General features: G+C 37.4%; 1 protein-coding gene across 1 annotated transcript in view; it reads left to right on the forward strand.

Moving 5' to 3' along the window:
- Positions 1-15,205, forward strand: part of fray (oxidative stress responsive kinase frayed) — a 501,108-nt gene that overhangs the window by 421,403 nt on the left and 64,500 nt on the right. The window contains exon 15 of the mRNA XM_090389465.1: positions 10,706-10,758. Within this exon, the coding sequence (XP_090245591.1) occupies positions 10,706-10,758 (53 nt within the window). The remainder of the gene's footprint in view (positions 1-10,705; positions 10,759-15,205) is intronic.

Here is a 15,205-nt window from a genome sequence, read left to right on the forward strand (position 1 = left end):
CATGATAACTCTCAGCAGTCCTGGAAATCCTCAGCACCTTGCTCTCCAGGCTGCTGCTCATTCCAATAGAAGCAGTGCAAGAATCACTTTCACCCCTGCCTGCTGCTACTATTAACCTTTTAGTCTTGTGAATCCCCCCAAGCTAACAGTTTTCTGACCCACTTAACGCTGCTTCGAAAGCATCAGCAAACACCCTTGCACCCCTTCTATTGAAGTGTATCTTAGGTTGAGCATGCTGAATTCTGATGGGATCCTTCCACTTGTTCAGATTACGAACCTAAGGGGCCATAAATTCAAATTAAGAAAGGACAGATGTAGAATAGATGTGCGGAAATTTGCCTTTTGCCAGCGGGTGGTTAATTACTGGAACAAACTTCCATCTGTCGTTGTGGAAGTTGATAGGTTGAATAAATTTAAGGAGGAACTGGACAGGCATTTGGAGGGAATGGTGTGTTTTTTTTTTTTTTTTTTTGGCTGATGCTGCATAAGCTCATACACTTGCTTTCTTGCATCACATGCCACTACTACTACTATCCCTGTAGAAGCAGTCTCCTTTTATCAAGACAGACCATGCTGTGAAACAAAGGTATTGTTTTCTTCTATTGCGTCAGCCAGTAATTTCAAGGTATTGCATCAGCCATTTCTATAAATACGGTGTTGGATAGGTATACACTCTCATTAATATCCTGTTTTGTGGAGGTGTATGCATGGCTCCATATGTTCAGTTGAAAAAAGTGTAGCTGTTAAAACAGGCTGCCATCAGTCAACTGTATCCCGGGTGCTGAAATTAAAGTGTGAAACCAGTGATGTGATGACTTGGATCAGGCCATAAGAGAGTGACTATGCTTTCCCAAGATCGAAATTTGAAATGTCTATGCCTTCATAATTGCCATGCTAGTGCTCCTAATCTAAATCTAAAACTGTGCTTTAGATGCCCTCTGCTGTTGAAACAAATACACAAACTATCCAGACTGCCTTCGGAATTTGGTCTGCATGCCTATTGGCTCAAGAAGAAGCCTTTGTTGACCCAACAAATAAGGAAGAAGCGACTATCTTGGGCTAAAACACATGTTGCATGGACAAAAGAGCAGTGGGACACCATCATCTTTTCTGAAGGATCGAAATTAAACCTGCATGACAAGTGGGAAGTGATATGTCAGAAGGTGAAAATCGGAAGCATGCCATCCTGACTGCATAACGCTGACTGTAAAGTTTCCCTCCCCCCAGTCAGATGATCTGAGGATGTATAACAAGCAAAGGGGTGGGGCGAATTAAGTTTATTAATGGAACAGTGAATGCAGGAACCTTCACTGCTATCTTAGAGGAGTGCCGGAAACCTGTTATTAAGGATCAACACACAGACATCAAAAACTGCATTTTTCAACAGGACTCAGCACCTTGCCACACAGCAAAATTGGTAATTTTTGTGCTATTTAGATTTAATGATGAGTTTGTCTTCTTGTCTCACAAGTTATACCTCAGAAATGCTGGAATTAGTGTTGGACTGGCCCAGCAACAGTTCAAATTTGAACCCTATTGAAAATTGCTGATACATAATGTCATCTAAAATTGCTCAGAAGAAGCCAACAGGTAAGATTCAGCTGCAGAAGAGAATTGTAAGGGTGTGTTACCAAGAAATTTGGCAACTGTATGTCCAGAAATTGATTAACTGTATGCCAGATCATTGCAAAGCTGTAATTGCAGCTCGAGGAGGAACAACAAAATATTGAGGACTTATTTTGCTGATTTACAGTACACAATACTATTACGTTAACTTGTTGTTTTAGTTTGTACACGTAAATGCAATAAAATGTATGTTTGGTTGTCATGATTGCCATTTGCGTGATTTCTCATATTTCTATTAATTATGTATTTTACCCTACGGGAAGTTATTTATGGCAGTTAGGTATATCAAGTGGAGTCTTTATTGGAATTCATTCACAGAGATATATATATCCCATCTAATAAATGCATTTCGAACATTTCTGCAACCCACAATGCAGCGCAAAGCACATTATTTTCAAAATTCCCATGTGATGCAGTTTTTTTGTCTGCCACTGTACACCTTTGTGTCATCAGAAAACTAAAAATGTTAACTTGTATACCAACATTTATATCATTAATAAATAGTAAAAGTAGTGAGGGGCCCCAACACCATTGCCAAGTTGGATAGAACAGGGGTCCTATCCAGCTTAGCAATTTAGTCTGTGAAGAACTATGACCATTTAAACCCACTCTTTGTCTCCTACCCTTTATTCATAATAACAACTTGTAGCTAATGCCACATTGCTCCAATTCATACAACAGTTGTAAATCTGATACGATATCCAAGGCTTTACTGAAATCGAAGAATATGATGTCAAAGTTATTCTTTGCCTCCATTTCCTTTGTAATGACATCATAGTAATGATTTTGGTCAGAAATGAACTGCTTTTAATAAATCCATGCTGTGATGGACTTATGGTCTCATTCCTATCAAGATCTTCTTGATAGGAATAGAGCAATAACTACAGATGTCTTTGGTTCAGACTTATAGGTCTGTAGTTACCTACTTCACCCTTTGAACCACCCTTGTAAATAGAAAATGCATTTGCATATCTCCAATCTGTAGGTACTTCTGAATCTAAGTAGGATTTCATTATTATGGCTAAAGGTTATCTACCTCTTTTAAAGCTTCTTTTAATTTCTTTTGAATTGGAAAAAAAGAAAATTTTTCCTCTTCTACTCTCACATTATTTATTTTTTCTTTTCTAAATAACTACCAAGTGTGTACAAATTGCAATTCTTCCCTTTGGAAAAATACTGTTTCCATACCCGGGGGTGGTGCTCCTCCAGAATTTGTCTTAGACCCTGTCTCCTAGACTATCCCTTTTGGGGATAAACTGTAGGAGATAATTGAGTCTAGATTGATAATTTAAAATCCATGTCCCTTGTTATCACCGAGATTTTCATTTTCCACCTCATAACTGTTCTACAGATATTTCCATCAGTACTGTTCTTCTGCAAGGCCATCTTTCTTCCAGACCAATCTGAACATGTACCTTGTCATTCATTGACAGTTCAACTCCAAACTTGCCAAACTAACTTTTGCTTTCTTGCTTTATTTCTTTGTCTCTTAGGAGCAAACCTACCTTCATATGTATTTTCTTAAAATTATGATCTGTGGAATTTCAAGTAGTCATACATTGTACTAGAGTACTATAGATTATGATATTGTGTTTGGTACCATAAAATAAAAATACACACACACATGCAGCAGTTTGAGTAATTGTTTTTACTTTTTTTGTGAAACAGTACAAATGTGGTGCCAGTACATATAAAATTTGAATTGACAAAAATCATTTTAAAAAAATGTTTTAATATGCAAAGAAATTTATTATTTTTTTTTTTTTTACTTTTTTAAGTACACTTAATGGCAGTCAGTCAACTCACAGCAAGATGCAAACTGATTTCTGCTTTCAGCTCTGTATGGTTTAGCATTGTTTTTCTTCTAAATAGTTACATCATCTATTCAATCTGTTTCTTTAAATACTCTAATACTAAATATCTATATATTTTGGTAATTTAGCATTTTTAATTTCTTTCTAATTAATTTTTAATTCCTTAAAAACAATGTAAAGTGTCAGTCTGTGCTAAAGTGATAGAAGTTGCCTAAGTAACAGGTTGATTATAGTAGTGAGCAGATTGCTAAAATAGTTTTGATAACAAACACTATTATATATTTTAATTATTTGATTGAGTTATATTATTATTCATAACTAAAAGTTTTCCTGTAAAATCCCCTGATCGGGAACATAATCCCTTGTTATATGACTTAATCTCTCGTATTATGTCTCTGTTTTTGTGGGAAAATCTGCTTTGGCTTATGCCATTTCAAGTTTTCTAGTATCATATGCTGCCCTAAATCTAAGGACCACCTGCAAACTGTATGAGTAATCATAAAATATTTTAATAAAACTAAGTTTAACTGTGGGACCTCAGTTTATATGGTTACAAATATTTTCAATTTTAGTCATTTTTAAACAGCAGAGGAAAGCAGGATCATGCCAGTTTGGTGCACAACAGTTTGTATGTGGCAATTAAGTACAGGACAGTTTGATGTATGCCAGTTTAGTGACAGTTTAGCAAGAAACTCTTCTGAAAGACAATTGGTGGCAATAACAAACAACTCAGTGTGTATGACACTTCAGCAAATTACAAAGAGACCTGAAGTCACTGAAGAATGTACTGAATTTTGTCACTAAATTAACCATTTTCAGCACTGCATGTTAAAAGTGCATTTTTTAGTCTTGCTTTGTCATATGTCAAGTGTTTACATGGAATTCATTGAATTGTCGTACTCACCAAACTGACATAGCCACCTAGTTGAATAATATGATCCTATTAGTGGCACATATAGGAAGTTTCCCTGAACTTGAGGGTGTTTCTTAAAGTAAGCAACTATACCATGTACAGACTTCAGAGAAGCACAAAATCACCTACTTGTGAGGGAGTTTGCAAGTCTTGTTAAATCTCCCCTTGATGTGGGCACTTGTACATTGTGAGCAGACCTCTTAGTGATGTTGCTGGCCTTCCAGATTAGCATCACTGGGATCCACCGCCCAATCAGTGTCATAAAGCATGGGGAGGCAGCAAATGCTGATAAAGAAGCCACTGATAAATTTGCCAAGAAATTTCAGAAGCTCATGAAAGATGAAGGATATTTACCACAACAGGTCTTCGACTGTGATGAAACTGGGCTTTTCTGGAAAAAAAATGCCCAGTAAAACCTACATCACAAAGGAAGAACAAGCTCTGCCAGGCCACAAGCCTATGAAGGACAGACTGACCCTCCTCTTTGCTGCCATTGCTAGTGGAGATCTGAAGATCAAGCCTCTCTTAGTGTATCATTCTGAAACACCAAGAGCATTTAAGAAGCACTCAGTTGTCAAAGGTAAACTTGGAGTCTACTGGAAATCCAACCCAAAAGCTTCTTTTCAAGGACTAGGTGCCTGAAGTCTTTGCACCTACAGTGAAGAAATACCTGTAGGAAAAGAACTTGCCACTGAAGGCTGTCCTCACCATGGATAATGCACCTGGCCACCCACTTGATTTAGAAGATGCCCTGGAATTAGAGTTCAGCTTCCTGAAGATTTTCTTACCTCCCAACACTACACCTCCATTTCAGCCAGTGGACCAGAATGTCATAGCAAACTTCAAGAAGCTCTACACCAAAGCACTTTACACCAGGTGCTTTGAAGTTTGCCATGCTTCCAGCTTCATGACATTGAGGAAATTTTGGAAGGAAGAATTTAACATTGTGCACACCAGTAGACTCATAGAAAAAGCTTGGTGTCAGTCAGGAACCTGAACTCTGCCTGGAGAAACCTGTGGCCAGCCTGTGTTCAATAAGAACCTGATAATGGAGCCCAAGTCATGAAGGACATTGTGGCATCAGCTAAAGACCTGGACTTGAAAGTGGAAGAAGAAGAAGGTGCAGAGGAGTTAATGGAGGAGCATGGCATGCAGCTGACCACAGAAGAACTGTAGGAGCTGCATAAACATCAGGTTGGGGAAATGGAAAAAAACGTTTCCTCAGAGGAGGAGAAAGAGGAAACATCACCAAAGGTCAAATGTCTTGAGCTACTATCAAGGAGATTCTTCAGGACTGGAAGAAGCTTCACAACAGGATGTTAAAGTGCACTCCAACACAGCTGAAGTGAACAGAGTGGGGGACCTCTACAATGACATAGTGCTTCACTGCTTCAGGAGCCTCCTTAAAAAGAGAGAAAAGCAATCAACACTGGATAGATTCTTCAATGCTAAAAAGCAGAAACATGCAGAAGAACTTGAAAAACCTGAAGCTTCTGAACATGAAGAACCTGTAAGCATGAACATGTAACCATGAAGAAGAATAAATAGTGTATGTAAATAGTGGCCTTTTTTTTTTTTGGTGGAGAGCCCAGTACCAATTAATTTATTTCCCATGGGAAATCACGTTTCATACCACAAACCAGTTTGTGGTACAAGGCCCTACTGTATTTATTTAAAATTGTAACTGTGTTCATTTTTTGCAAGTTTTTTTTTTTATTTCCTATAACAAGCATGATAATTATGTATAATTAAGAATATTATTTTATTATGATATAAAATGCTCATTGTGTTAAAATATAATACTGTGTAACAAAAAATGTCAAAAATATTCTGTTTATCTACTTTTACTTTGGTGTTTCTATATGAATTTGAGTATGCAAATTCTAAATATTAGTTTTGGCATATCATCAGTGGTTTGAAAGAAAAATAAATATGCAGTAATACTCTGTTAGATTCATTAACAATGTTTAACTTCTGTGCAGAATATAGCTTTCCTACAAATAAACAATAACTAGAAAAAAAAAAAAAAACCTTTAAAAATGTACATTTGAATATCTGTCTCTTGTGGTCATACCAAACCAAGAACTAGTTAAGGCCGCCATAGCCTAGTGGTCAGGCAGGCAGGTGCATAAGTACACATGCCTTGAGTGACCGGGGTTCAAGCCCATGACTGCTGAATACAGTGCTGTTTCTTGTATTCTGTGTATCTTGTAAATTCCTCTGACCGTTTGGTCATCCCGGAGTATACATTAGATCTGTCATTCTTTAATGACAGTCAAATGGAAATTAATTTGGCTAAAAATGATATAAACGAAGTGGTTCCGATCAAGGAAAGTATCATCGCCCAACAACAAATGTGGAGCGATGATAAAATCTTAGATTCCCTCCAGGAGTAATACCACAAAGCTTACTGTTTAACGAGCACAGAGGAACTGCCATTTCCCAGCATTTATCTTAGACAATTCAGAATGTTCAGAGAGAATTTATGTGCGACTCCATTCATGATGACAACGAGCGAGCTCAGACGATGCGGTGTTATTCCACATCATCTCCTTTACGTAGCAATGAAGATAATGAGATGAGAATGGGAGACTCTTTGATGGTGACTTTCAAATACATAGGTAAAGGTACTAAACTGACTCGTGGGCAAGTTAAATCCATAGAATACATTAACAGCTGCACGAAAACAATTTGGCCTTTTTAAGAACAATTCCAAACTCAGCCTGCTACTGGGCTCAATGTAAACACTATGTGCTAAGATTAGGCACCTCAGTAAACTTAGTGTTCTTGACTCTGAGTGCCAATGAAATCAGTTGACAGCACTTGCTTCAGCTATTGTACGAGTTACAAAATAATGAGCACAATATTACTGAGGACAACACAAGCAACATGGACTTCATGCAGAAGGTGACGATAGTGAACGAAGTCGCTGTAACTTGTGCAATATACAGTCGGTCCTCTTATAACACGTGTTTGCATTACACGAATTCGATCATACACGATTTATAAATAGGGGAGCGTTATCTTATATAACACGAACCGAATTCGCTTATACACGATTCGCCTTTGTGTTTACAAGAAATGGCAGTCGAAAGCGGAATCACCCCAACTGAACGCAACACGATAGGAATGAAGAAGATTCTGAAAATGTATTTATGTGTTTTATATCAGTGAAGGGGAAACACATTTCACCATAATAACGTAAAAACCAACACAATTCCAGCTATCGATATAATCGCAAATGCAATTAGATGGAGTTTACTACCAGTTTATAACAGGTTCCACTAGCAGAAACGCAACTGGAAATTGTTTTTATTGTTTTAGGGTAGTAACCTCCAAAAATGTGCTTTAGTAAAATGCGAGGTGTTAATTAATAGTGTATCTCGGCCTTTACGGTGTTATTTATTCAGTTGCTACACGCGCGCAGCTTTGTTTATGTGTATCAAGCGTGCCTCCTCGTTTTGTAATTGTGCTTTATTCCCTAAAAATTAGTAAAATACTTAAAAGGTGTGAAAAGGAAGCGTCCTGGCTAAGACACTGCAGATTCAGAGAGAAAAAAAAAAAGCAATATCGATAAACAGAGGCGGACTGGGTCGAAAATTCTTACCCGGGAAAATTTATAGTGGCCTCATACTACGGTTTATGGCCAAAATCACACCGGCCTCCGGCCCACTGTGGTTTCCCCCCGTAAGGCTTATGGCCAGTCCGCTTCTGTCAATAGAGAAAAAATATGAAATTGTGAAACGCTTTGAGCGAAATGAAAGACATGTGATATTGCACGTGCTACAGACCTAAATGAGGCAACGCCGAGAATTACAAAGAATGCGGAGAAAATAAAAACAACTTTCATAGCGGGAACGACTCAAAGTGTAATTAAAATCCATTAGATTAAGACACAAAGAATTGGAAGAGATGGAACGGCTGTCATCTCTTTGGATAGAAAATCAAACAAAAAGCAAGTTTGCTTACGATAGAAGCAAAAGCATTAGCAGTATTTTATTACGACTTACGTATTATAATTTATACTTACGTATTATAAAATACGTAAGTATTTTATTACGACTATTTTATTTAATATAAATTTTTTACGAATAAAATACGTATTTTATTCGTAAAAAATACTTTTTTAGTATTAAAAAATACTAAAAATACTTTATTATAATATAATATTTTTATTACGTATTTTAATCGTTATAAAATACGTAAGTATTTTATAACGATTAAAATTACCCGATTATTTATTGTGTTTGGTAATGTTTTGGTTCCAAATGTGTGTTCAATCTTGGGTGGTCGGCACCTAACCCTACTTTTCCCATAGGGCCTGTTGTTTATATTGCACGATTTTGCATTGCACGAGGATTTCTAGAAACGCAACTATCGTGCTATACGAGGACAGACTGTACTTCAAGAAGATTGTGAATGTAATTATGAACATATTGCAGTTGAAATAGCCTGTTTGGTCAGTTTTACGTGGTCAACTTTTTCAATTTCAACGTCTCAGTATATGATTCTACTTGAGAAATAATTCCATCAACGAGTACAACTGTATGCTCCACAGAGGAGAAATCAAAATCAGTCATGCAAGACATCATAGGTTGTATGAACGCAGAGCAAGAGCCACGCGTTCATCAGAAACTCCATAAATTGTCGGTTATCAGCACTGGTGGATTATGTTGTGAGCTCCCACTGGTCATTGGAAAGCCATATATTGTCACTACCAACGTCGACGTTACTGATGGGCTTGCTAACACAGCCATGGATAAATTATCCAAGATTGAATACAGCAAAGATCAATAGATACAAAGATTGTAGCCCGAGTTTACCACCTCACCTAAGATCCGAAAATTAGCTCTCAAGGAGACGGCAAGATACATGCAAGCAAACAACATCAATCTCGCAGTCTTGCCGCTCGCAAGATTAACTGCAAGTATATCATTGAACGACAAATGCACAATCTGTGCCAAAAGAAATCATTTTCCTCTTATATCAGCTTGTGCAATGACAATACACAAGTTGCAAGGCAGCACATTTGATAAATGGTTTACATGTACAAAAAGGGACATGAACAGCAGTTGGTTTATGTCGCTCTGTCACACGTAACCACGTAACTGACATCAGTAGACTTTACATTGCCTCGATGATCAGCGACAAGAGATTCTACTACGGCCTGAGAAACTACATCCACCATCGATCTACAAAATGAGTTTGCCAGGCCCTCGACTAATTGGCTACGAACAAGACAGGGCAGCTTGCTTGAATTCATCCATGATAGGAAGAAAATCTCGGTTCTCTCATTCAACTGCCAGAGCCTATGGGTGCACCATGTCAACCTAGCTGACACTGTTACACAACAGTGCCAAATCTTGCTGCTATCTGAAACTTGGTTAGACAATAATGAGAATGTAGCATCCAATTGCATGGTGCATTTCAAGCATGGAACCAAACGAACAGCTGGAGTCACAATATATCACAACAAGATGGATGAAGTACATATTGTTATGCTTAGATGTCATCTATCGACAAACAACTGGTTCGACAGTCAATGTTTGGCCCGTTGGTGATGCACATACATCAGAGTGCTTGTTACCCAACGGCCAAGTGACACTTTCAACGGTTTTCTATATTTCTCCTATCAGTGACATACAGGATATAATTGACTTGGTTGATTTCATTTTGCTGCCCTACTCAATTCAAGGTGCAGCATTGTTAAAGAAAGATCTACATAAAATACCCATGATCATGAGCGACGATTTCAATGTTAAATTCGAATTGGAAGAAATTAACAGTTAATTAATTTCTCCAAAAAACAATCCAAACTTTGATGCTATTCCCTCAATTTCAACTTCAAGGTCAGATACCCCAATCGATGCTGTTTTCCAGAGACATTTAGATGTGTTGCAATCGCAAGAATACTTCTCTTAATTTAGTTATCATAAATCTATATCTTGTCTTCCAGCTGAAATTTAGGGAAATTTGTGTATGATCCAAAAATATTTTCAATATACACAAATCAAAACACCTAAAAGAAATGCAAAGGATGCTTCGCATAAAACCACCTGCTGCACATGCTTGGCATGCACGCCACTTTTTTTTTTTTGCTAGTGTATTATATAGAAAAATGAGGGAGATACAGAGCAATAGAAGGGGGATATAAGATAACAAAAAAAAAAGTATGTATAATAAGAAAAATAATTACAAAATTGACAAAATAAGGATGCTATATATATATGTGTGCATTTTAAGAAATTGCTTGCGACACTGTTTAATAGGGGTGGACTCGGTTCTTCTTTTTTTTTTTTTTTTTACAACTTCACTTAAAAATAACAATGGTTTTGTTTTTTGTTTTTTTCAGAAACCAGAGGCGAGAACTGAATGATATTAGGTTTGAATTTACACCTGAAAGAGGTAATGAACTTCCTTTTACTTTATTAATTGAATACATTTAAAACCTGAGGAATAGTACATTCCCTAAAGTCAAATTAGCTAATTAAAGAAAGAAATATTTTTAAAGATTTTTAAACGAAAAAAAGGAACCCCCCCCCCACCCCCCAAAAAAAAAAAAAAGAAAGAAAGACTGACTTAAATAAGGTACAGAAAAACAGTTTTTCTAGTATATAGAGAATCTTGTTTTATTACTATTGTAAACCTGTATCCTTCTGAGTTATATACGGATAAAGGAATCACTAGGTAGCAGTGATCACAGTGTACTGCTCTGAGATTTACTTAAAGATGTAACTACCATCAGGGATAAAGGGAAGGGTTTTTGCTTTCGTAAACGATGACCACAGTGGTCTCAGAGATTTTATAAATTATAAATTCTATACAGTGGGACCAGTAGATGATGTTACCAATAGCAAATTCTAAATGGGAAGCGTTCAAGTAGGTAATCTTGAAAGCTACTAGGATTTTTCTTCCAACTAAGAAATACTGTTCTAGGTTTAGGCCAAAGTGGATGTTAGTTGAACTAATGAGACTAGTGTCAGAGAATAAAAATGCATGGGATGTATATAAATTACCAGGTGACACGGAAGCCTATGGTAGATGTAAGCTAGTCTGTAATCAAGTCACAGAGGAGATTAGGCAAGAGAAGGCAGATTATGAGAAATCTTTGGCAAAGGATGTAAAGACTTCTTTGCTTATATAAACTTTAATAGGAAAGGGGTGAATTCTCAGATAGCTACCAAACTAAATGAGTATTTTGCATTTACATTGACGCATGAGGAGTTATTCAAGGTGGAGAGGGCCAAATGTTTATCAAACTCTAACAAAGAGTTAAATGATTTTGTAATAACTGAGGGCAGAGTGGAGGAAAAATTGTTGAAGTTAAACATAGAGGCACCTGGAGTTTATGGGATCTATTCAGTTATATTAAAGGTGGCAAAGGAAGTAAGCAAACCCTTATCCATAATTATGAGAGCATCGTGGGACTCAGGAGAGGTCCCCACGGACTGGAAATGTGTAAATATATCTCCAGTTCACAAAGGGGGATCAAAGGGTGACAAGAATAATTTCAGATGTTAGTTTGACTTCTGTTCCAGGAAAAATAATGGAGTCACTAGTTAAAGAAGCATTGCAGTTTCATCTAGACAAGACTGCATAATAATTCAGACACAGCATGGTTTGGTAAGGGGAAGTCTTGTCTGACCAATTTGATTAGATACTATGACGTGATCACAAAGGAACTGAATGCAAAAAATAATTTTGATATCATATACTTGGATTTTAGGAAAGCTTTTGATATTGTTGCACATGGAAGACTACTGTACAAATTGGAACAGTATGGCATTAAGGGCAAGTTGCTACAATGGATAAAAGGATGGTTGAGTGGGAAAAGACAGACTGGTAATCAATGGACGCTGCTCTTCTTGGACTAATGTTATTAGTGGTGTCCGCCAGGGTTCGGTGTTGGGCCCGTTGTGGTTTTATATATTTATCAATTATATTGATGAAGGTATATCAAGCTTAATGTCAAAGTTTGCAGATGATACAAATGTTGGCAGTGTTGTTAATAACAGTAATTACAGAATGCTGCTGCAGGAGGACCTGGAAAAATTGGGCAGATGTGCTGAGGTGGCAACTGAAGTTTAACATTGACAAATGCAAAGTACTGCATATGGGTAGCAGTAACCCCAGACAAATGTACCAACTTGGTGGTGTTACACTCAGGTTTGTGGAGAATGAAAGAGACCTGGGTGTAATTGTGCAGTCAGAAATGAATTTTTCTGAGCAGTGCGGACAGGTACCAGAGTAGGTCGGGGGGGGTCTTGTCCGTGATATATAGGAATTTTGCAAGCAGGGATAAGGAGGTGATTATTTCCTTGTATAAGGCAGTGGTCAGGCTATGTCTTGAGTACTGCTTACAGGTCTGGAAGCCACATTTTAGGAAGGATCTAGAGTTGCTAGAACAAGTACAGAGAAGGGGCAACAAGATTGGTGAGGGTAACAAAGGGGCTCACTTACAAAGAAAGGCTTTAGTTCTGCAAATTGCAGCATCTGGAGAGTAGACACCTGGGAGGCAACCTGATTGAGGTGTATAAGGCCTTGAATAGATTGAGCACACTCAATGCTAATGGAATTCTTCCTCTTGCTCAGATTACGAACCTGAGGATGCATGAACTGAAATTGAGGAAAGACAGTCGTAGTATAGATGTGTGGAAATTTGCCCTTAGTCAACAGGTAGTTGATTGCTAGAACAAACTTCCATCTGTTGTTATGGAAGTTGTTAGCTTAAATAAATTTAGGGCGGAACTAACCAAACATCTGGAACAAATTGATGGGTGAAATGGGAAGAGTTTTTTTTTTTTTTGGCTGATGCTGTGTAAGCTTCCTTTCTTGCATCATATGCCTTTACTCATGCTAATTCTAATATTGATAAATGCAAAGTATGGGCAGAAGTGACCCCAGAGAGACATATCAACTGTGTGGTACTACACTCCAGGTAGTGGATAATAAAAAGACCTGGGGGTAATTTTGTAGTCAGATATGTAATTTTCTGAGTAGTGCTGCCAGAGCAGGGCATGGGATTCTTTGTAACTTTGCTAGCAGGGATAAGGGGGTGATTATCCCTTTGTATGAAGCAATGGTCAGGCCATGCCTTGAGTACTGCTTATAGGTCTGGAGGCCTCATTTTAAGAAGAATGTAGAGTTGCTAGAACAGCTACAGAGAAGGGCAACAAGATTGGTGAGGGAATCGAAGGGGTTGTCTTACCACAAAAGGCTTATGTTCTGCAAATTTCAGCATCTGGAAACTAGGCACATTTTCCCTGAGTTGTTATTCGTGCACATGGAAGACTACTGTACAAATTGGAACAGTATGGCATTAAGGGCAAGTTGCTACAATGGATAAAAGGCCAAAGACTAAGTGAACTACTGTTGTTCACAACAGTAGTTCACTTAGTCTTTAGGAACAACACTTATGAAAAACACAAAGCAAAATAAACTATGTTGTGAGATTGGTGTTCTCATAGGCCTTATGATCATATGAACACTTTTGGGTTCAGTTCTCAATACTCAGATCTCTTATTGATAACATGTAAGTTGATGCTACTACTTTGGGCTTAGTAAAGACTCTTGCAGTGAAACTCAATCTCTGTAAAGTCCTGAAAGAAAGAATTCAGGAAAAGCAATTAGTTGAATTTTACTATATCTATATCTTCTATGATTGAAGCACACGTCTTAGAACAAAGGAGAAATGGATACCAGAATTAATTTTTGGTCAGGATTTGTTGCTAAGAAATAGTGTCTTGAACTTCAGACAAAGAAAGTGATGTTGGCGGAACAGATTTGTTTTCAATGCTAATTGATGATGAGATTAAGGTTCTCTCTCTCTCCTGTTGCTACCATTACTGTTGATGAAAAATTGCCATTCTAGAAAAACTCAAACTCTTGCCTTTCATTCATCTTCTCTTAGAACTCTGGATGGAGTGCTTTCGCATATAGACAAGAATGACCTGAAACGATTCATGCTTGATCTTCAAAAAAAGACTTTCTGTGAGTCTTTTCTGAAAGAATTATAGCATTGAAAGAAGCAGCAGCTGTTTATAATGAAGTAGTGATTGCATCTGACAAACCAATTCACATTAAGTAATATAAAACATCTCTAGTGTTTAAACTGTACTGATTGACAAGTATTAGCAAGCTGGTAGAAATGAAACCATCTACATCCAATTTGGAATATTCCTTTTGTTGTTTTGGAGAAGCCCATTGGAGACTAAAAATTCATTTTAGAGACCTCAGGGCAGCCAATGAAGTTCCTGTCCTGAGTGGTTTCCCTCTAAATAATGCAGAAGATTTGCTACGCTGTATCCATGGTGCTAAGATATTCTCAAAAATATATCTTAACTCTGGATGTCATCAGACACCATTGAGGCCAAAGGTTAAAAAGTTTTTCTCCTTCTCCACAATGTGGCAATGGTCAGAAGAGCTTCAGGCACTTATGAATAACCTATTAGGCTAGAGCATTGCCTATCAGGATGATATGTTTCTATACATGGAACATATGGTATTGTATGACTAACTTATAGGCTGCCGTAGCCTAGTGGTCAGGCGCGCGGGTGCTTAAGTACATGTGCCTTGAGTGACCGGGGTTCAAGCCCTTGACTACTGAATACGGTGCTGTTTCTTGTATTCAATCTATGATGCGAACTCCTCTGACTGTTTGGTTGCCCCGGAGTATAAACAGGAAAAAAATAAAATAAAAAAAAAATAAATAAATTTATAGGTTAGTGCAATTGCATCAGTTTAATTCATAGCCACCTACCAAAGTAGTTAAGTTGACATTGTTTTAATTATATCTCATATTGTGAACGTATTCACAATGAGATATAATTAAAACAATGCCAACTTAACTACG

Source organism: Mastigoproctus giganteus, chromosome 1, assembly GCF_048544385.1.
Source record: "Mastigoproctus giganteus isolate SK-2022 chromosome 1, ASM4854438v1, whole genome shotgun sequence".
NCBI lineage: Eukaryota > Metazoa > Arthropoda > Arachnida > Uropygi > Thelyphonidae > Mastigoproctus > Mastigoproctus giganteus.